General features: G+C 42.2%; 1 protein-coding gene across 1 annotated transcript in view; it reads left to right on the top strand.

Annotated features, from left to right (window-relative positions):
• DNAH8 (dynein axonemal heavy chain 8) overlaps positions 1-22010 on the top strand; it is a 323365-nt gene that overhangs the window by 225369 nt on the left and 75986 nt on the right. The window contains exons 72-78 of the mRNA XM_029943168.1: positions 1380-1535; positions 6044-6199; positions 7647-7829; positions 11428-11533; positions 13253-13505; positions 13627-13817; positions 20191-20312. Of these exons, the coding sequence (XP_029799028.1) occupies positions 1380-1535; positions 6044-6199; positions 7647-7829; positions 11428-11533; positions 13253-13505; positions 13627-13817; positions 20191-20312 (1167 nt within the window). The remainder of the gene's footprint in view (positions 1-1379; positions 1536-6043; positions 6200-7646; positions 7830-11427; positions 11534-13252; positions 13506-13626; positions 13818-20190; positions 20313-22010) is intronic.

Consider the following 22010-nt stretch of genomic DNA (forward strand, 5'->3'; position numbering starts at 1 on the left):
GCGCCCCACTACACGAGCCTTCCTTGCTGGGGATTTGACACCACTGTCAATTTTAAGTATATCTTGCAGAACTCCTATGGCATTAAATGCTTTCCAGGCAATTTGTATTCATGAGCTGCTTTCTGATCTGTAAATGCGTTCCCCAGTGGCTGTTTCCTGAGGGAAGCCATGCTATTAGTTGTGTGTTATCTGCATTTAAGAGTTAAAAAATTAATCTTTTCCAATTCAAACAGTGTTCAACTGGTTGTTACAGAGACTAGATCATGTATTAAAGATGCAAGGACACTGATGAGGCAAAGTGGGCCAGGATGTTAATTATGACCTTTGGGGGCTGGTCGAATAATTTAATGCAGGTGGAAGCTGGTTGGTTCTTGGGAATCTCAGGTGGTCTTACTGACCGCATGGAGCAGCTGACAATTCCCTCGTAATTCGGAAAGGAAATGTTTTTAAAAATTTATTTATTTATTTAAAAGTAATCTCTACTTCCAACATGGGGCTCAAACTCATGACCCCAAGATCAAGAGTCATACACTCTTCTGACTGAGCCAGCCAGCCACCCCAGGAAATATATATATATATATGTGTGTGTGTGTGTGTGTGTATGTATGTATATATTAATGTTTACTTATTTATTTTGAGAAAGAGAGCAAGTGGGGAGGGGCAGAGAGAGAGGGAGAGAGAATCCCAAGCAGGCTCTGCACTGTCAGCTCAGCACCTGACACAGAACTCAGTCTCATGAATCATGAGATCATGACCTGAGCCAAAATCAAGAGTCCCAGGCTTAATCAACTGAGCCACCCAGGTGCCCCAGAAATACACAGATTTAAATGTCATTGATGAGCATCTGCCAGTATAATATCTTATCTGTCATAATTTCTCTGCCTCCAGCTCTCCAAATCCTGCCCCCTTTGTAAACGAAGCCAAAGGGCAGGAAGGGGAAATTTCAGAGGTTCAACCCCTGGTACTTATCTTTCCTGACATCTCAGTATTTCATCATCTTCACTAACTCAACCTAGTCTGAATCCCACTATCCACCCAAGTCTTACCATGTTTTAAGTCCTTGTGTTCTCTGAATGTTCAGCAACAATGCTTCAAAAATCCACAGATTTTACAATATTTTCTCATAAGTCTGAAAATATAACATAAAGGACTAAATCCTAGTCTTGGGTTATTAGAGAAGAATTTATTAGGTTATAAATTTACTTTTTTAGGTGAATGTTATTTGGTTCATATTTATAAGTTTTTTTTTCTAGGTACCCGCTCTATAGTCTCAATAGAAAAACTATATTCTAATATTAAATTCCTTTATTTTGTGAAATTCTTAATTACAAGCATTCTTATTCTCCTCTGATTGGCCACATCTATTTCTCATTATTTAGATTGGGGAGTGGGGGCTGCAGGGATTACCAGGAGATGACCTCTCAATTCAGAATGGCATCATTGTGACAAAGGCCACCAGATACCCACTCCTCATAGACCCACAAACTCAAGGGAAAACTTGGATTAAATCAAAGGAAAAAGAAAATGACTTGCAGGTATGTACCACTTGGTATATGGGAAAGCAATCTTAAAATCATGAAGTTTTCCCCAAATTTTAGCTGAATTTGCCAGTCATTAAGTTGTCATTTCTGTGATGATTGTTAATTTACATTCTTGAGTTTTGTAACAGTGGTTTGGGGCAAGAGCTTGGATTATTTTTTCTTTTGGTTTCTCTCATGATGCTCTTTCCTCTCTGTCCCTTTCCTGGCTCTATTGGCTTCTCTGTGTTGGATATGGGTTTTATTCACGGCTTTGGGCTTGGGCTAACAGGAAAGCAGTAAAAACAGAACCCCTGACTCCTCATTTTAACGCTATTTGTGCCAACCTAGCTCTGGCACTTGGTCCTCCACACCATCCTAGAGTCCAATTTTGGACTTGGGGTCTAATAAGGTGTTAATTTTAAGATAGAGGTAGACAGAGGCAGGATTCCAGTGTCTCAGACTTACTGTTAATATTTCGATTCAACTACCAATCATTGTTTCCCAGACATTGTTCCCAGGGTTCTAAGTCTCCTGGCTCCATATTTTTGCTTAAACTATTCTACCAACCAGGGTGTCTTTCTTCACCCTACTTCCTGCTTCTTTTGCATCCCGGATAAATATCTTGAATGTTCTTCAAAGTCCACATCCAACACGGCCTTCATCAAGACATCCCTGTGTCCCCAGTTTAACATAGCCTGTCCTAAATGCCCACAAGTTCTTGTTTGGATTTCCAACATGAACTTAGAGTCTGTCTTCAATACTTGTTTGCTGTCCATTTGTCTTTTATCTTTAGTATATCCTAAACTTCTTGCTAGCAAGGTTTATAGTTTTATGCTGTCTTTATGTTTTCTGCAAAGCTCTTTCTATAGAGTAGGGATTCTGACATTTATTGAACTTAAATGGATTAATCAAAGTGTGACATGATTATAAGGAAAAGAACAACAGAAAAATCATGTGATCATCTTGATAAATGCAGAAAAAGCACTTGGTAATATTCAACACCCATTTGTGATAAAACTTCCAAGAAACTAAGAATAGGAGGAATCTTCCTTAATCACATAAAAAGCATCTACAAAAAGCTTACAACAAACACCATTTAATGGTACAATATTGAAAGATTTCCTTCTGAGATGAGGGCTTCATTGACATGTGGATGCTGCCCGGTACTCAGGAACACTTCTAAGATACTCCCATCTCACAGATATTCCAGAACACAAGGCATCAGTCAGTTTACTTAGAAAGCCCAGAGAAATCCCAGACAGGGTCGGAGAGTGGAAACGGAGGAGGAGGAGTATTAAGGGAAATGAAGGCAATGGAAATGCAGCCTTGGAGGAGAAATGCATGGGTGGAGTAAACAGGAGCCTTCCTGCCCCTGAACTTCATTTCCTAGATCCACGCAGCTATAATGTGTCCCCTGTTTCATTCCTCTTGCCTCTCCTGACAGTTCATTCTATTCCTAATGTTCTGATCATAGTTTTGTCTCTCCATTTTGGCATTAAGCTCTTTGATAGCCTTTGATAATGTCCTTTCTGATGTCACCCAGTCTCAGGAATCTTCCTGAGGAAGTAGTAGAAATATGCCACAGATACTTAACATATTTTTTAAAATATCAACTGCTGGAATGTAAGATTGAACTATATTCTCCTTACTCAGGAGACATTATTTTTAAAATATATGGATAAACACATAAGCAAACACACATAAATGAAGACAGAATAAAACAAAAATAGTATTTCTTTATTTGGGAAGAAAAACAAAATGAAAAATGAAACACTTTATAAATGAAAAATAAAACATGTATTGTATACCCAGGACTGCATTCTACCCTAACAGCTGTGCCAAGACCACCTTCAACCCATCGCCAGAACCTTCAGCTCTGACTTCTAGAAAGAGAAGGTATTCATCAAGTTTCCCTATAAAGAATTCACTGACCACCTTGTAAAGACCCAATACCAGAGTATCTTTACAGATGACCCAGGCTCTGGTGGTGTCTACCACTTAGTGTTACTGCACAAGAAAATCAAGTTAATAAAACTTGAAATTTGACTCCAAGGCATTATTTCAAATTTATAAAAGACATTGAAGTTGGCTAAAAGTTATCTTAAATAAACTGATAATTTGAAATTTATCATTTTTTAATTTTTTAAAATGTTTATTTAGAGGGAGAGAAAGACAGAGTGCGAGCAGGGGAGGGGCAGAGAGAGAGGGAGATACAGAATCTGAAGAAGGCTCAATGCTCTGAGCTATCAGCACAGAGCTTGATGCAGGGCTCAAACTCATGAAACGTGAGATCAGGACCTGAACTAAAGTTGGTGCTTAACCAACTGAGCCACCCAGGTGTCCCAATTTCTTTATCTGGAGTTATTAGGATTCTCCAGAGAAACGGAATGCATAGGATATCTATATGTAAATACAGATATATAGAAAAAGATTTATTATGAGATATTGGCTCATGGGTTTAGGGAGGCTAAGAAGTTCTACAATCTGCTGTCTACAACCTCAAGGTCCAGGAAAGCTGGTCATCTAGTCCAAACTCTGAAGGTCTGGGATTCAGGGGAGTCAGCAATGGGAGTCCCAATCCAAGTCTGATGTCCCAAGACCCAGTTGCTGATGTCCAAAGGCAGGAGAAGATAGATGTCTTAGCTCAAGCAGAGAGCAAATTTGCCCTTCCTCCATCTTTGGACTCTATCCAGGCCCTCAATGGAGTGGATGATGCCCTCCCAAGTAGGTGAGGGTTATCTTCTTTACTCAGTCTACCTATTCCAAGGCCAATGTCTTTGGGAAATACCCTCACAGACACAGCCTGAAATAATGTTTGTCAGCTACCTGGATATCCCCTACCTTAATCAAATTGACACATTATATGAACCATCACACTTAGGAGGAAAATCACAAAAATAGAGTTTACTCCTTAGGAAATAGAGCAGGACAATTATATTTCGTCTCATTGGGACCTTGTTTCATCTTGTTTAATAAGTTGCTTAAAGCTCTTTGTTTAGATTCATTTACCTTATGAACTCGTAATGAGGTCTTTCACAGCTCATCATTTGTGTAAATAAAGCTATCCATCCAGGGAAACAAATTCCTTCATGTGCAGGAATTTTTTTTCTTTTAGCTATTTCCTTTTCATCCAAAACAGGACAGATAGACTTATTTAATTTTCCAATTCCACATCTCTTTTTCATAGCAAGTGAGAGATATTTTTTAAAAATGTTTTTGTTTATTGATTTTTGAGAAAGAGAAAGAGAGAGAGAGAGAGCCTGAGTAGGGGAGGGGAGGAGAGAGAGGGAGACACAGAATCTGAAGCAGGTTCCAGGATCTGAGCTGTCAGTACAGAACTCGACGCAAGGCTCAAGCCCACGAACCACAAGATCATGACTTGAGCCGAAGTCGGACGCTTAATCAACTGAGCCACCCAGGCGCCCTGAGAGATAATATTTTTTAATTCTACTCTCTTCATCACCTCCAGATCTTCTTTGTGTCTTAGGATCAGCACTCACAGTAGCATAAAGGCAATAGCTGAATCCAAGGGGTAGAGAATAAGGAGGTGGAGAGTTAAGGACTGAACCTTCCGAATCCTCACTTTTTGGCAGGGGAGGGATCGAAGGAGAAGAGTTCAAAGCCCACTTAGCTAACAGGAAGATCAACCAGCCCAGTGTGTCAATTTTTACTAATCAACACACTGAATTAAAAATGAAGCCCCACCAGGCATTCAGAGTTCTAATTTTTTACAAATGCAGTATAAAAAGTGAACATACAGTCTTTTAAGTTGATTTTATGGAAAGTATCTATTATGTTTTTCCATTGAGTCACTGTCAGAGATAGAACATGTGGATGGACCCTTGGTTTGACTCAATATATAACTTTGATGTTCTTATGCTTATTTTTTAAATAAAAATATTTATTTATTTTGAGAGAGAGGGGGGAAAATGAGCAATCAGGGGAGTGGCAGATAGAGAGGGAGACACAGAATCTGAAGCAGGCTCCAGGTTCTGAGCTGTCAGCACAGAGTCCTACGCAGGGCTCAAACTCATGAACTGCTAGATCATGACCTGAGTCAAAGTCAGACATCCAACCGAGTAAGCCACTCAGGTGCCCCAATCTTATGCTTATTTTTTTAGTCACTTGATCATCTTATGAGTGGTCCTGAGGAAATGAATGAATAGCACAAATGTGTAAGTTACTTTGCTTTCTCTGGGTGATTGGAACTATGTAAGCGTTGACAGGTCTGATCCTCGATTACTTCTCTTCCATCTGTAGGACCAGCACTCTGACATTCCCTTTAAGGAATGCCACCTGATTCTGTTTTGCTCAGAGAGATCCAGTTCCACATCCAGGGTTTCCACAAAGTGGTGCCCCACCAAGTTTTGAAAATTAAATGTTCTTACTTTTATTTTCCTAAGTAAGGCTTCCTATATAGTCCTTAAAATTCGTAGTCACTTGCCCAGCAAATCTCTTGGTTTCCATTAGCAATAAGCACATTCTTCGTAACATTTAGGTAGTAATGAACTCTTTATTTCTAGGTAACATCTCTGAACCATAAATATTTCCGCACACACTTGGAGGACAGCCTTTCCTTGGGCCGACCCCTTCTCATTGAGGATATTCGTGAGGAGCTGGATCCAGCCTTGGATAACGTATTAGAAAAGAATTTCATTAAGTCAGGCACCACGTTCAAGGTGAGTTTCAGGGAAAAAAAAAAAAAGAAGAAGAAGAAGAAGAATAAAAGAAAAGAACAATGGTGACATCTACTTATCTTTTTGAGTATAGCAGCGAAGGCCCTTCCCTTGAGGTGGTAGTATTTGATACTCTGGGAAAAATTATTTCCAAAATCATATTTAGTCTTTCCCTTATTTTTTAACAGTATAAGAAAAATACAAGGAAGAGCAATATCTTGGTTAGAGTATTTATTTAGTGGACACTTAATAACATATTAAGGAAAGGCAGTATCTGGTTATAATAGTAAGTATATTAGTGTTACATACAATATATGTATTAGTGTTACATACAATATATATATATTAGCAGCTCTGAGAAAATTGGATTTCAGGCCATATACTCATCTATACAATAAAACCTGCATGTTCTCACTGGAGAAAATGGCATTTTAGTAAAGTCAGTGGACATTGATTTGTTCATTTCTCACTTTATTAACATTCAATCTAAACTCAAAGACTTAGCTAGAAACTATGGATTCCTGTTTCCCATCGTTGGTCAGAACATGAATCATTTTCAGAAGTGTTTCTTTTTAAACTGGCGATATTCTCTACCTTTAGGCTTCTTTGGTTTTATTTCTTGATGAATGACAGCATTTCTAATTGAGATTTTTCACTCTGGACAACTTAATTTCATGAATATCAGTGAATAAGTAAAGAATGCAAATTTTCTCATTGAACAAAGATTTATTTAGAAAAATATTTCTCCTAATGTGAATTCTTTTATATGCCCGATTTCACATACCAAAGGAGGGTGTAGGATTTTTATTCCTGAAGGTCTTACAGAAGAACAGACCCTTAGCTGCAGAGTGATGACAGGTGCGTGAGATTGTGGGAGGGCCTTATCGATGTGATTTCCAACCACATGTAGAATCAAGATTAATTCAAAATTTAAGTCCTTTACAAATGGTATCATTTCTGCCTAACTTTTAGATAGCAAAACCAGGTGTTTTAAAATATACTGCAAATTGTGGTGTTTAAGATAAGTGTTGTCTTTCTGGATAAAATGTTGGCATTTTTTTTCCTTTGAAAATGTCTTTAATCCTTTAGGTTGTCAAATATGCTTCAGAGAGGACTGTGAGATGAAAACAGGGATAACACCTCCTCTAAACACCACAGATTTCCTCAGTAGGAAACAATTTCCTCAAGTGGGAGAAAACAGGTTTACGCAACATTTGTTTGGGATAAATTTTTCATTCACTTCACTTGGTGTCATGGCTAACAATATCTTCCGGCAGGACCACAAATCTAAATTATTTAAGATCAGCGATTAAAGTTTTACAACTTTTTCCTTTGCAAGTCCTTCAAATTTCCCAGCACTGACATCTGATAAATTCTTTCCTAATTTAAACCCAAATTCCTTGCCCTATCCTTTAAGCTGGTTTTTGATTTTGTATTTGAATTGATACAGGTGAAAGTCGGAGATAAGGAGTGCGATATCATGGATACATTTAAACTTTACATCACTACAAAGTTACCAAACCCCGCCTTTACCCCTGAGATCAATGCTAAAACATCAGTCATTGACTTTACTGTAACCATGAAAGGCCTTGAAAATCAGTTACTAAGGAGAGTGATTTTAACTGAGAAACAGGTAATAATATCTCAAGGTAGAGGACGACTTCTAATAAATTATAATAAATGCTTAAAATGTATTCTGAAATTGTTAAGTATATGGGAAAGAAAAAATTAAGCCAACCGTATTTACCTTTGTTAACATAAATATTTGCTTACCTGTCTCAAGTTTTTCCAAGAAATGTACCGAACTCACTTGTCTTCCAACACACACACACACGCACACACACACACACACCCTCACACACACACACACACACACACACACACACACACACACACCCTCACCCTCACACACACACACCCACCCTCACACCGCTCTTTCTACTTCTGACTCTCAACCTTGGGACATGCTGGCTTCATATCTATAGTCCCCTAGATGAGTGATCTTTGGCGTACCTGAAAAATTCAATAAGATAGTGATCCTGAAGAAAAAGAAATTGCTCTGAGTGAGTGTATTGCCACTGTAGAAGTTTCCACAACTACAGTCTGGTACTCTAATGGTACAGAGAGCCTAACTTTCATTTTAATTGAGTAAAATTTGGATGAAAGCAGAGAAATTAAGTATGATTGAAGGTTCTAATAAAACAAAGAACAACTTAAAACTGGAAGACTTTAAGAGACTGATACAAGATTAAACTAATTTTTAAGATAAATCTCAAGAAACATTTAATGTTATGCATAAAATATGCTTGCATAAAATGTAATTATACTTATTTGCATATAGAAAATATATTTGCATAAAATCTGAGAAAGATTATACTTGCTTACATAGAATTAACTTGAGTATTGAGGGTTCAAGGAAAGGGCAAGGTTAGCAATAAGACCGAGAGAGTCTTAAAACGGGAGGGCGAAAAGTGGGAGGGCAAGACTGACAGCAGCAGACTTGGCAAGGAAAAGGGAAGCCAAGAGATAGGAGTAGGTGCCACGGACACAGGAAAGACAGTTAGAGAGGGAAAGGGAAGTGATACTTACACCAGAGAAATAGAGAGACTCAGGGCGCCTGGTTGGCTCAGTCGGCTAAGCGTCTGGCTTCAGCTCAGGTCATGATCTCATGGTTCATGAGTTCAAGCATCACATCAGGCTCTGTGCTGACAGCTCAAAGCCTGGAGCCTGCTTCAGATTGTGTGTCTTCCTCTCTCTGTCCCTTTCTGCCCACACTCTCTCTCTCACTCAAAAATAAGTAAACATTAAAAAAAGAAGAAGAAGAAAATAGAGAGCCTCAGTAAAAGGAGAAGTGAAACCCTACCTGGGTTAACAGAGATGGGTAACTTGGGGCCGGTCCTTAAAGGCCAGCCCAGTCTGGTGGAGGGAAGGGGGCACAGTCCTGCCTTCTATTCTCAGTAGCTGTTTGGTCTTGGCTTCAACAAATAGCCTGGGGCTTTTGCAATCCAGGCAGGGAGTCCTGGCACTTCCACAGCCTGGCAGAGAGAGCGTGGGCCTCATTCCCTCATCACCTGCAGGGTGCCTTCCTTCATGGTCTAACTGGTGCTGCTGGTCTGTTCTGAGATGACTCCTCACTGGCCTAGGTGAGGCAGGCCACTCCTCCGTTTAAAGTTGGCTACGCTCTGTCCCCAGAGGGCCCCTCACCTGCTCTTGTAGGCCTCAGCTTCCCCTTTGAGGGATACACTAAGGTGCTTACTCCCACCTTGCTGGACACACACACACACAAACACGTACACTTACTCTGCAGGAAGACATCCTGACCGTGATGTTTAACCCTTTAATCTATCCTGCTCCTACCCCCTCATTTTATGGAGGGACAGAGACCAGAGCAAATAGGGTCTTAAACCATAACAGCACATGAACTTTCCCCCTTGCCAGGTCTCCTAGATAAGCTTTTCAGGTCATGCTGTTAAACCCACAGCCTACGTGAACTCATTTTGTCCACAGAGTCCTACACTGCCATCCTGAGGAAATGGAAACAGTGCATTCGGCATTCCCCCACAAACGCAGCCATGACCTTCATTGTGCCCTACCCCATCGATAGTAAAATGACAATAATACAACGTCTCTTAGAGTTGGAGGACAAGGGTATTAGACCCGTTTTTGCCAGTAACTAACTGTGAGAATGATAATGGGATGTTATTTGGAGTTAATATTTCTGAGTCCTCAGTTTCTCCAAATATAAAACAAAACGAAATTTTGCACACTTCAACTTCACAAATATTTATTAGGCTGAGTCCCTTCGCTGCAAAACCTCAGGGTAAGGGCTCTGAGGGATACAGAGGTGAAGCAGATAAACCCCTGCCCTCGAGACGCACAGGATCTCAGCAGAGGGACCTAATCCACACACAGATTGCGGTGCAAGCCGTGACCGATGTAAAGATGAACGAAGCACGGTGGCTTCGGATGGACAAACTGGTTTAAGACTTCCTGAAAGTGGTAGAATTTCCGAAGTGGGTTTTCAAGAAATTTTCTCAAATAAGTAGTTTAGAAGTACTTTCTTTTTACATAATTCTAGGTATAATGCGTGATTCTGTTTAAGGTCAGGGGGAAAAATGCTATAAAAATGCTACAGAATCCATTTCAATAAATTCACGTTAAATTTCCTGAGTTTTAAACTTGCATTATATTTGTGTGAGTGGATATCCTGGTTCTTAGGAGATTTGCTGACTTTTTAGGGATAAAGGTTCATGACATCAGAAAATGTTTCAACAATAATGATAACAATAATGATAAGAAGTATTACATCAGAGAGAGAGGGAGATGAAAGAACATGTTATCTGGTGAATCTAGGCAAAGCATATGTGAGAGTTTATTGTATCAGTGTTGCAACTTTTCTGCAAATTTGAAGATTTTTCAAAATATAACTTGAAAAATACATTATTTTTGTCAAAAAAAATATGCCTTCCCAACATCCAGTTTAGCCCCTCTGGTAGAAGGAGATGTCAAACAATGGGAAATGGATTTGTACTGGCAACTGGCTGTTGTATTGCCTGGTATTCCCATAGACACAAACCAAGAACTCACATTTGGCTCGGGTGGCCTCTTGGTTCCTTGATATTATGTCTCTGCTTCTACCACTTCTTCTTGCCAAATAAAGTTAGCATTTCACACAGGCCATGTGGGAACAGGGCCAAGAAAATGGGCACTCTAATTTAAATAAACTTAGAGCCAGGAAGAGAGCAGGGATAATCAGACAAAATTATTTTAGCAGGGTTATCTCCTGCATGCTCTGGAAGCTAAATGCTGGTGGGCATAATTTTTTATTTTTTAAAAAATGTATTTATATTTGAGAGATAGAGACAGACCACAAGTTGGGGAGGGACAGAGAGAGAGGGAGACACAGAATCCAAAGCAAACTCCAAGCTCTGAGCTGTCAGCATAGAGCCCAATCCAGGGCCCGAACTCACAAACTGCAAGATCATGACCTGAGCTGAAGTCGGAGGCTTAACTGACTGAGATCCAGCCACCCCTTGTGGGCATAATTTTTTAAAGTGTCCAGAGATACAAAAGTACAGATAGATAGATGTGACTAGTGATGGTAATTTCTTCTGTCATTCCAGAGGCACTCTGGTTTAAACTTTTAAAAATTGACAAGAAGTAATAGTAAATAGGATCCGCCATCATGACCAGTGATTACAGTTTTATTGTTTCTTGTCTCTTGATAACAGGAATTAGAGTCTGAGAGGGTTAAACTTTTGGAGGATGTAACTTTCAACAAGCGGAAGATGAAGGAGCTGGAAGACAATCTCCTCTACAAATTGAGTGCCACAAAAGGTGCTAGGATATTAACAAGTCACCAAACAAAGGGTTTTGAACAAGGATTTCTAGGGCCCTCTTTTCGGGATGCTCATGATTGTAGATGTTAGGAAAGAGTTGAGTTTCCACGGCACACACAAGGGAGGCAATTTCCATCTAGACATTTAAAGAGGGGTTGCAGAGAATCTGATTTTTGAATTAGCAAAGAGTCTAAGCATTTGAGAAGAACACAGTTTTCTTGATGTAATTGCTCTCTCCTGAGAAAAATATGGGCTCCCAGTAGAGCTAGGTAACTCATAATAGGCTAATTTGCATGCCCAAAGGAAACTAATGTGCTCGATCTAATTTTTTTTAAGATCTACTCTTTCATTTGGCATGAAATGCAGTTAACCACAGTGGGCTATGAGGTGTGTAATCTGTGACAGGGGCACTTGGGCACCCAAGGCCCAAGCTCACTCTCAAGTTGCCTCGACCATCTCCTTAGAAGTCAGGGATGGGTTCTCCTCAGGGCAGTCTGATTTGGGGATGTAGTCTCTCTCAATAAATAAAAATATCCTATCCCACAACAATAAAGTCAGCAAACACCATATCGGTCTGCAGTAGGTAAGTTACAGCAGCCTAATTTCTGCCATTGATTACAACCTCATAATGAGTGCTTCCCAGAAGCACTTTAATCCTTGGAGATAAACAAAAATCTTAACCTCCGTGATGTGTCATTCCCACACCAGTCTCCAGCACCACCTTTACGGGGACCTCATGGAAAAGTCCTTTCATCTGCCTTGATTGCAGTGCCTGTCTGCATGAAGTTGCCTGTCCTCTGGTCCAGTGACTCCTCCCAGCCACGTGGATACCACGGGGCATTCTAATATTAGCAAGGAGAGTGGAGGGCTCTTCTGCAGCTCCAGCCAAGAGTGTGCCAGGTCAAGGTGTCATCCCTGTGAGGTTAATTGCAATTTGGACTTTCATGGTTGACCCAGAATGCCCATCAGAGTAACTCCCACCTTCCTGAAGCATTCACCTGCCATCCAGAGTTCTAGGGTCAGGCCGGAGCACTGCTATTTGCAGATATCATGACCTTTTAGCTCAGCGTGTCCCAAGTGTCTCTCCATATCTTAAAACTGAATTTATTGTCACACAGACATGGTGTTTCTATTAAAAACAATAGTGAAAGGTGAGACTAAAAATGAGGATGTTTGTTCCTGGCGGAAACTTGCACTGTCCCCCAGTTTCCTCTTACTGGAGGGGAACCAGAGTTCTCAGTAGCAAGGACTGCTCTACCAAAGCTGGACAGAGAGGGTACCGTTCCACTACAAGCTGGTGCGAAACGTTGGGTGGGCTCACACTGTGACTCAGGCTGGATGGATGAGCGTGTGACACCTTGAGGGGGACCATGGATGTGATCATGGAGGGGAAAGCTGTGTCACATTAGGCGCAGCTGAAACCACCAGGAGTACATGGAGCCAGATTTGGGCTTCAGACATTTGCAGACCATTCATGGGAGCTACCCTGAGAATCACCTTTTGCAGGTTTTCAGGCAGCGTGCGGGAATGTTTAGAAGGATTCAGGCACCAGAGGACAGTTGGGCTAGAAGCCTTTTGGTGTGTCAACATCTGCCCTCCTACCCCGGGGGGCTTTGAAGAAGTAGACTTGACACTGAACAGGGCGATTTCGGAAGTGATGTGTCTCCTCCACAGCTTCCCCTTCTTGCCTTCTACGGTTTCCCTGTTTGGCTTTTAGGTTCCTTGGTAGATGACGAATCGCTCATCGGTGTCCTCCAAACCACCAAGCAGACGGCAGCCGAAGTAAGCGAAAAGCTGCACGTGGCTGCAGAAACAGAGATCAAAATTAACACAGCTCAGGAGGAGTTCCGGCCAGCAGCCACTCGCGGGAGCATCCTCTACTTTCTCATCACAGAAATGAGCATGGTCAACATCATGTACCAGACCTCGCTGGCCCAGTTCTTGAAGTTATTTGACCAGTCCATGGCCAGGTGGGGAGTAACTTACAATTCCCTCCCTTTCCCCCACGCAGAGACACTTAACATTTCTGGTTGTGTTCCTACGGTCTAAAGAATGGCTTTTTACTTCTTTGACTTTTAAAATGTGTTGCAGATCTGAGAAGTCTCCACTACCTCAGAAGAGGATTACGAATATTATTGAGTATCTGACGTACGAAGTTTTTACATACTCTGTCAGAGGCTTATACGAAAACCACAAATTCCTCTTTGTGCTCCTCATGACCTTGAAGATCGATCTTCAGAGAGGAACAGTGAAGCACAGAGAGTTTCAGGCTCTCATTAAAGGTGAAGGGTTTGGAATATGGATGTGGTATGTAGAGTAGAATGCTTCTGATATGCTCTCTGATGTACTATAGACCCATTTTTATAACACAGTGGGCATATTATGTTCCCGTAAAAGTGAAGTTCTTTATTATTTTATTTTATTTTTACGAAAGAGAGACAAAGTGTGAGTTGGGGAGGGGCATAGAGAGAAGGAGACACAGAATCTGAAGCAGGCTCCAGGCTCTGAGCTGTTAGCACAGAGCCTGATGTGGGACTCGAACCCACAGAACATAGGATCATGACCTGAGCTGAAGTCAGATGCCCAACCAGCTGAGCCATGCAGGTGCCCCAGGAACTTCTTTATTGATACCTATTTTTTCTTTTCTGATTTCCATTCATTCTGCTCTGCTTACTCAGGATGATTTATTTCAGGTCTGTGTGAACTCTGTGTGTGTGTGTGTGTGTGTGTGTGTGTGTGTGTGTGTGTGTGTTTTAGTAATATAATTACTTTGCTGCCCCTGATTAGGAAACCTGAATGCCAAAGGGAAAAAAAAAAACATAAGGCAGGTATTGAGCTTTCTATTGCAAGAGAGCAATTTCTTGAGCAAGGGATATAGTGATTTTTAAGATTGTGAAAAAGGCCCACTTGTACTTCATACTGGAAGTTAATCCTATTCATTGCTTATCTGCATGTTAAAAGTATCACTAAGAAGATAAAAAGAGTGGCATTCTCATTCAATTCAGCTAAGCAAGCACTTATTGAGCAGATGCTATGCAAACCCACCATGCTAGTGATGGACAGAAGGATATCCCAGACATTGCTTCCAAAGAAATGACAGTCTCATAATGGGAATATAGAGCATTTAAAGGGTTTTTTTTGCCAAACACGGCAGATTAACCTAAATGTTAGAGGAGAGTTAAAGGGCACCTGGGTGGCTCAGTCAGTTAAGCATCTGAATCTCAACTTCAGCTCAGGTCATGATCTCACAGTCCGTGTGTTTGAGCCCCACATCAGGCTTTGAGCTGATAGTGCAGAGCCTGCTTGGGATTCTGTCTCCCTCTCTCTCTGCCCCTCCACTGCTTGCTCTCTCTCTCTCTCTCTCTCTCTCTCAAAATAAATAAACTATGAAAAAAAAAGAAGACAGCTAAAAACAAAGTGTTAGGTCTAAAAGGAAGGGGAGACATATGGTTGGTGAGGTCAATAAGGGCTCCTTGAAAAATATACTCTTGCAGGTTAAGCCATAAATTTTTCATATTATTTGATCCATGGGAAAAGATGTTCCAGTCTATTTCTTATTTTTTTCTCTTTGTATGAAGTTTAATAAATTAGTTTCTGCCTGCCCCTCTCCCCTCAAAAAGAAGAAAGTGGCATTTAAAAAGGATAGGTAGAAGTGAAAGCCCCATTCCATGCTGAAACAGAACAGCACAAGAAAAGGAATGAATGAATGGGGCATGTAAATGGTGAGCCTTGTTTCCTAGGGGAAGGATTTTCTTGATCTGGTGAGGGACAAGGAATTGTGTAAGGTGGTGATGTGGTCCCTCAGGAACCTCTTTCCGTCTTTTAGGAAGATGACTCCCACAGACATGTATAGGGCTAGAGAAAAGAGGTTCAAGGAGCTTATTATACTCTTCCCAGACACAGGTACTACATGCTCACCCCAAGGTAAAGACAATCGGAATGTAATGTTTGTTTGTTTGTTTAGAGACGGAGCATGCGGGGCGGGGGGACAGAGAGAAAAGCAGACATAGAATCTGAAGCAGGCTCCAGGCTCTGAGCTGTCAGCACAGAGCCCGATGTGGGGCTCAAACTCATGAATTGTGAGAGAATGACCTGAGCCTAAGTCAGACACTTAACCAACTGTGCCACCCAGGCGCCCAAAGACAACGGGAATATAAAGAGAGAAGCACACATGAGAGATCGTGGAAGTGAGATGGCAGTGGACCAGACGTGAGATTCAAGAGCGGGGTCAGGAATGAGTCTAAGATTTCTGGTCCATGTAAAGATTCTGGTCTGGTTGGGAGAAAGAGGAGTTAATTTGAGAGGTGTCAGCGTAGGATAATAATGAATGTGATTTGGGGACCTAGTTTCTGGCAGAGTAGGCCAGGTTTTGTGGCCATAAAAACAATCCCAAACCTTTCCATGGCTTGACACAACAAAGATATATTCTCATTTATTTTCTTTCCAACATGCCTGTCACGGTCACCCAGGAATTGCTTCTCTAATTACTATGGCAGAGGAGCGGGATAAGTCAAATTGTGCGCTGGCTTTGAAAAGTCACTCCCCAAGTGACACGTGTCACTTAAAGCTCATCTTTCATTAGCCAAAGCTAGACTCACAGCTGAAACTAACTTTAAAGAGAGCAGGGACATGCACTCCCCCCATGTGCTTGGAGGAAGGGGAAGATGAGTGGTTTTGAACAGGTCTGGTGACTGCACATACGTGTTGAATTTACGATATCCAGCAGACAATTAGAAAGGATAGGCAAGACGATTTAGAAAAAGTCAGACACTTGCTAAAATAGGGCATAGAAATAAAAGCCAAAGCCATGGGAATGGAAGAGGTCATGTAGGAAAGAAAAAATGTAGACTATTTCTAAATTCATACTCCAAGGTGGTGGGATGCACTTCCATCTTCAACATCCTGTTTGTAGTAAACAGGCAGAAAGCCATTATTTCTTATTACTCTGTCATGTTCTTTCCCTACTTTAGTTAATTTCTTCCTCAGAGTCAGGTTAGATGATGGTTGTAGAAACCTTGCAAACAATTTTGCGTGATCTTGGAAATTTCTTCTTTGACTTTTTTCTCCATAATTCAGAGGAAGCTGGAATATGTCATTGGGTTCATATTTTTCTCAGGTCTAATGCACTTGGAGAGGTTGATGTCTAACGGGTAGGCTTAAGGCAGCGTGGTACAGTGAAGTGGGGGGCTGGACCAAGCAGCAGAGAAGTGAGTGGGGCTTGTCACTGATCAGCTACGTGAGCTCAGAGACCATCATCCACCACCTCCATGTGCAAGAGGCTGGGGGGCCCCAAGGGGAAGTGCTAAGAACCACCCAGAAGAGGTGGGACAGGTGGCACAGAGGGTCCAGGCATACATGGTTGAGGTCCCTGTGACGTTCAAATAAAGTGAACCTGAATCCACCAAACCTAGAAACTTCTCTGACTCACTTCAGTCACCTTGAAGCTCACTTGGACTTGGGGCCACATCCTCAATGTCTGGGACACTGGGCATAGGGAGGAGGACATCGAAGCGAGTAGGAATACAGACAGCAGCAGGAGCAAAATGGGTGCCAAACGTAGGAAGGCCTTCTAACTGTGGAATACAAGTGAGATGGGAGGTGTGCTTTGGATATTTCCTTGTTGATGAGCTGGCTTTCCTTCCCGAGTCCCATCTGTCAACATGGCCCCTGAGAAGGAGACAGATAGGATTTAGATGGAAGAAGGAAACCTGGCAGGTTGGGCCATAATAGGTTGTGGGAAGGATAAAGGAATCAGGGGTAGAAGGAAGTCAGGTGCAAAGATCCTTGCCTCTTCCCAGTCTCCTGAGGCAGAACCTCAGGTGGGTACAGAAGGATGCTTGAGAAACACCCAGGCAGGAGACGCCCCTGCATTCTGCCCAGAGCCACACCCCCCTTCGCAGCTGCATGGCAGCTTGGTGGAGGGGAGTGGCTAGATGGAGGCATCTGAAGCCTGGCAAGCAGGAGCACAGGCACAGACAGTTAAGACGGCTGGTGTGCAGCAAAGGCCTGTGGTTCAAGCCAAGAAGCTGCAGGGCAGGGAACTTTGTAACTGGACACCAAGGACCAGTCTCTGTGGATAGCAGCCCAATGTCCCTATAGGTCACACAGGATTTGTCATAGCCCAGAGGATGCACTGCAGGGACCTGAGCCTGTGACAGAGACTGGAGGGCAGCAGGTGGACCTGAGGCGCCCTCCCCATTGGGACACCATCCCAATCCACCTGTCTCTCCCCTCCCCCACCCAGCCAAACCAGAGCTATGAAGGACACTGGATCTTTAACAGAAAGGATGTAAATCAGAGGAGACTGTGAAACACAGTGAAGAGGGGATTTGTGAGGAGGGTTAGAGTGGCCACTGAAAAGTTTTAAAAAGCTGCACATCTGGGTTATGGTGAGAACACATCTATGACCCCATTTCATAAAACTGGAGAGTCAGGGAGAGCCGGATTGCCCAGGGCCAGGAAAGCCAGTGAGAAGAGTGTGGATTTAATTTAGTTGGCAATAGGGAGCCATCAAATGTTTTATGAGCAGGGAAGTAACATGAGCAGAGCAGTGCTTTAAAAAGATTAATTTGGATTGTATGATAGGTTGGTTGACAGAAGTACAATCAGCTCAGCAGTAAAAGGGATTTTTTTTCTTTTTAAAAAACAAAGACAAAATTGGGTTATTGTAAAATTGGTATCACTTTTGAGCTGTCTTACATTTTAACCAAATTATTTTCATAAAAGTGATATATGATTTTGTTTTCAATGTTTTTTTACAAAGTTAACAAATAGATAGTTTTTAAATCATATTTAACTCCATACTTAAGAGGGAAAGCAGACTTATTTATCAGAGCAGAAATATTTGATTCCCCAGGAACGGCTGTCCCTTTGTGTCAATTCCTGCTTGTTTTCTGCAGAATTTGAAAGGTGCCTTTGACTTTCTTCTTCAACTGAGAATGTCAGAGCACTATGAAAAATGAAATAGGTATCAGGGACGATCCTGTGTTACAGACTAATTGGGACATAACTATTTTCCCTGACTAGGGAAATTTTAGAAAGATCCCTTTTTTCTTTTGTCATAAACCACGGACACAAAGACACCTGAGGGGGTCTCTGCACTTGCCTCCCAGGTCGCATTGGACCCGAGCCTTCCACAGCAGAGAATTAATGTCAACATAACAGCTAATGATGACATTGCTCTTATTGTGAGCCAAGACTGTCCCAAGCTTTCTGCATACATTAATTTACTTAATCTTCACAGCAACTATGGTGGATTCTTTCATTGCCGCCTTTGGACAGAAGAGGGGATGGAGAAAAATTGAGTTCTTTGTCTCTGTGTTTAGGCAGCTAGCATGTGGCAGAGAGAGCAGGATGGGCTGTGATTGTCCTGGGTTAGTGGAGGGGCACCAAGATGTTTGAAATGACTCCTTGTGGCTTAAATGTCTTCTCCTGATGTCTTTGAAGATTACAGTCACATGAAAATATTTTTAAAAAAAACAAGAAGAAAATGCATTTGTCTCTAAGTTAGAGAAGAAAAGTCCCTTGAGTCTTCAGGTGATGCTTTCTGACGCTCATTTCTCCTACAGTAAACTCAGTACTAGCAGAAAAGGTGCTGGAGGATGGCTTTCTCTTTCCCCCTGTGGCAGAGGAAGGTTTGCCTGTTCTAAGGGTGTTTGGCACTCAGAGCCTCTGACCCAGAGGCGGGCAAAGGGATTTATAGGAGCTGAATACTTCTCAGGAAGGTTCTAGAGAGAGAGCAGATCCCCCCCCCCCGTAGTCCCCTCCACCCCCTCTTTTGCCCAAAGGTCCATTTGGGAAGTGGCGGCATATGATGAGTTCTTCAAGAGGATAATAGGATTTAAAAGTTCAGAATCATGGTTTTGCATACATACGAATTAAACAACATAGCTGGCATTATTATGATAAAATGTTACCAGAGACATGCAATCGAGGACTTTTTTTGAAACTGTATATATAATTACGTGTCTTGGTGGAAGACTGTCACTCTGAGGATGCTCTTTTGATTTCTGATTGGCTTCAAAATGTCATCCAACGGTGTAATTCATTCTCTCCACCAGAGCAGGGGCCTTGTGTGGTTTTCTCTGCTTTATCCCCAGTGCCCGGCATGTGCTGATACACAAAGGATGTTCAGTTCATATTCATCACATAAATGAATGAATAAATGATCTGAACATGAGTTACTCCCTTAAAAACCCATCCCTCCTGCCCTCCATCTATCCATTTTCTTGACCTGGTTTTAAAAAAACAGTATTGAGTATCACACTTCTGTAGCAGTGAGGAAGTGTAGAAGTGACTTTTAAAATCACACATGAAAAGATCAAGCTATTCACTGATCTCAAAATTGTAAATGTTATTAAATTGATTGTTAAAAAACTGATAAAACCCCCCAACAACTGCAACCACCTGAGAACAATTCTGTGCAGCGAGAAAGAAGTTGCCCTCTGTGTTTTTTATAAGATGGTATAAATCAGTAAAGAAAACACTAAGACATGGAGGAAATGTACCTCAAAACGATAGCCACATTTTTTGTCTTGATTATTTTCCGATTTTCCCATCTTCTCTGTAATATGGTGCCTCGTGTCTGTTATTTGGGAAATAAATGTCTAAAAATGAAGCTAGGCTGACCCGATTCCCGTGGATGCCCTTCCCCAGGTGGAGCAGCTCTGGATCTGAAAGCCTGCCCTCCCAAGCCGTTTCGCTGGATCCTTGATATGACCTGGCTGAATCTTGTGGAGCTGAGTAAACTTCCGCAGTTTTCAGAGATTTTGAACCAGGTAACAGAGGGCTGGGTACAAAGTACACATCTGTAAACCCAAATGTACCCGGGGCCGTTTTAATTGGGGCTCCTGGAGACAATTCCTTCACCCAAAAGGCCCTCTGCTGGCGGTTATATGGATAATGGGCTAGGCATCGTCATTTGCTTACTATTGCTTAACTACAGAATAAGTACTCTTCAACAGCTATAACCATGCAAGGGAAGTAATATTGGCCCCACTTTATAGATGAGAAAACAGATTCAAAAAGGTTAAGTACTGGCCCAAGGCCTCATAGCCGCTAAATGGCAAAGCTGTCTTCCGACCTCATACTCTTTCCCTGACATCATGAGTTATTTCTCTCCCAGTCACCACTGGATGGGCCAGAAGTGAGGGAGCAGTCATTCTCAGGAAAGTTGCAGGTGTTCAAGGGAGCTGCCATCAGGTGGCCATCGGTTTGGGGTCTCTGTGGGAAGAAAGGGCGGAAGGAGAAGATCAGTCTCCCAGCTTTACGGGTGTCAGGAAGTGAAATAGAAGTAGTCCCAAACAGCAGCTGCCCTGCGTTGGCGTCTCAGGCTGAACCGTTTAGCACCTGGAAGTGGTTTTGTTAACAGAACCAGGAAAAGGGATGGGGAGAGGAGGTGAGCAGCCAGTGGGGCTGGAAGATACCCAATTGCCCATCACAGATGCGGCTTGCCCTGGAGGCTCTATTGAGTAGAGTCAAATTTAGCAGCTCCGAGCAAGGCCGGTAAGCTGGGAACGGACCCCCTCTTTCTTCTCGCGCCTCCTCTCTAGCCGCAATTGTGGAGGAGGCCTGCAGGGGGCGATGTGGGCAGCACCCAGGTACCTGTGCAGCAAGGCGGGGCGCCAAGGGTGCAGGGCAGATTCTTTGAGAGCAGTCAACTCCGGGGAGCTCCTGCTATCTTCAGGAGAAAGGTGGCAGTTGTGAAACATTTCAGAAATCCTCCTTCTTTTAGTGCCCCAGGGACAAAGTTGGAACGACCGAGTTACAGAGCAATTGTTTTGCTATTCATTTGCGCAGTGCCTGAATCCCATACGCTGAATTATTTGCGTGAGGTGGACTTTGGGTGGTTATTTAACCTCTATGTGCCTCAGTAACAAATAAGGATAATACAGGTAACAGTCCAGTCTTTGGATCTGGCACACAGTATCTGCTCTATTAGCATTTGCGATTTGCTTGTAGCGCTCTCCGAGGCTTTTAAAACATGCTTACAAACACTGTCGAAATAATTCAGGCTGCTCGTTGCTGAGGAGCAGCGTTGGGCTCATCGATCTATAGTTTTTGTAATTAGTTTTGTCAGTAGGTGGGCTTCAGGGAATGCCTTTTAATGCCTCTGAAAATGGATATTTCTTGCCATGCCTCTGAAGGAACAGGTATTTCAGACCAGCTCTTGGAGAGACTTATTTAGGCTTACGGACTCAAGGCAGGGAATCACTAAGAAAATAAAAGTTTAGATTCCGTCATCTATCTCTATTTTAAGTAGAGGTCAACATTTAGAGGTTTGGTTATCAGAACGGTCTGTATCAGTGGTTCTCAACCAAGGGCAGCTTTGCACCCTCCCCCTGCATTTGACAAGGTCTGGAGACTTTTCTCATTGTCATGAGTTGGGGACACGGTTGAGTGGACCCGAGGATGCTGCTAACAGTCCCACAGTGTGCAGGGCTGCCCCCCCCCCAAATAATCTGGCCCCAAATGCC

The sequence above is a fragment of the Suricata suricatta genome, chromosome 7 (assembly GCF_006229205.1).
Source record: "Suricata suricatta isolate VVHF042 chromosome 7, meerkat_22Aug2017_6uvM2_HiC, whole genome shotgun sequence".
Classification (NCBI taxonomy): Eukaryota; Metazoa; Chordata; class Mammalia; order Carnivora; family Herpestidae; genus Suricata; species Suricata suricatta.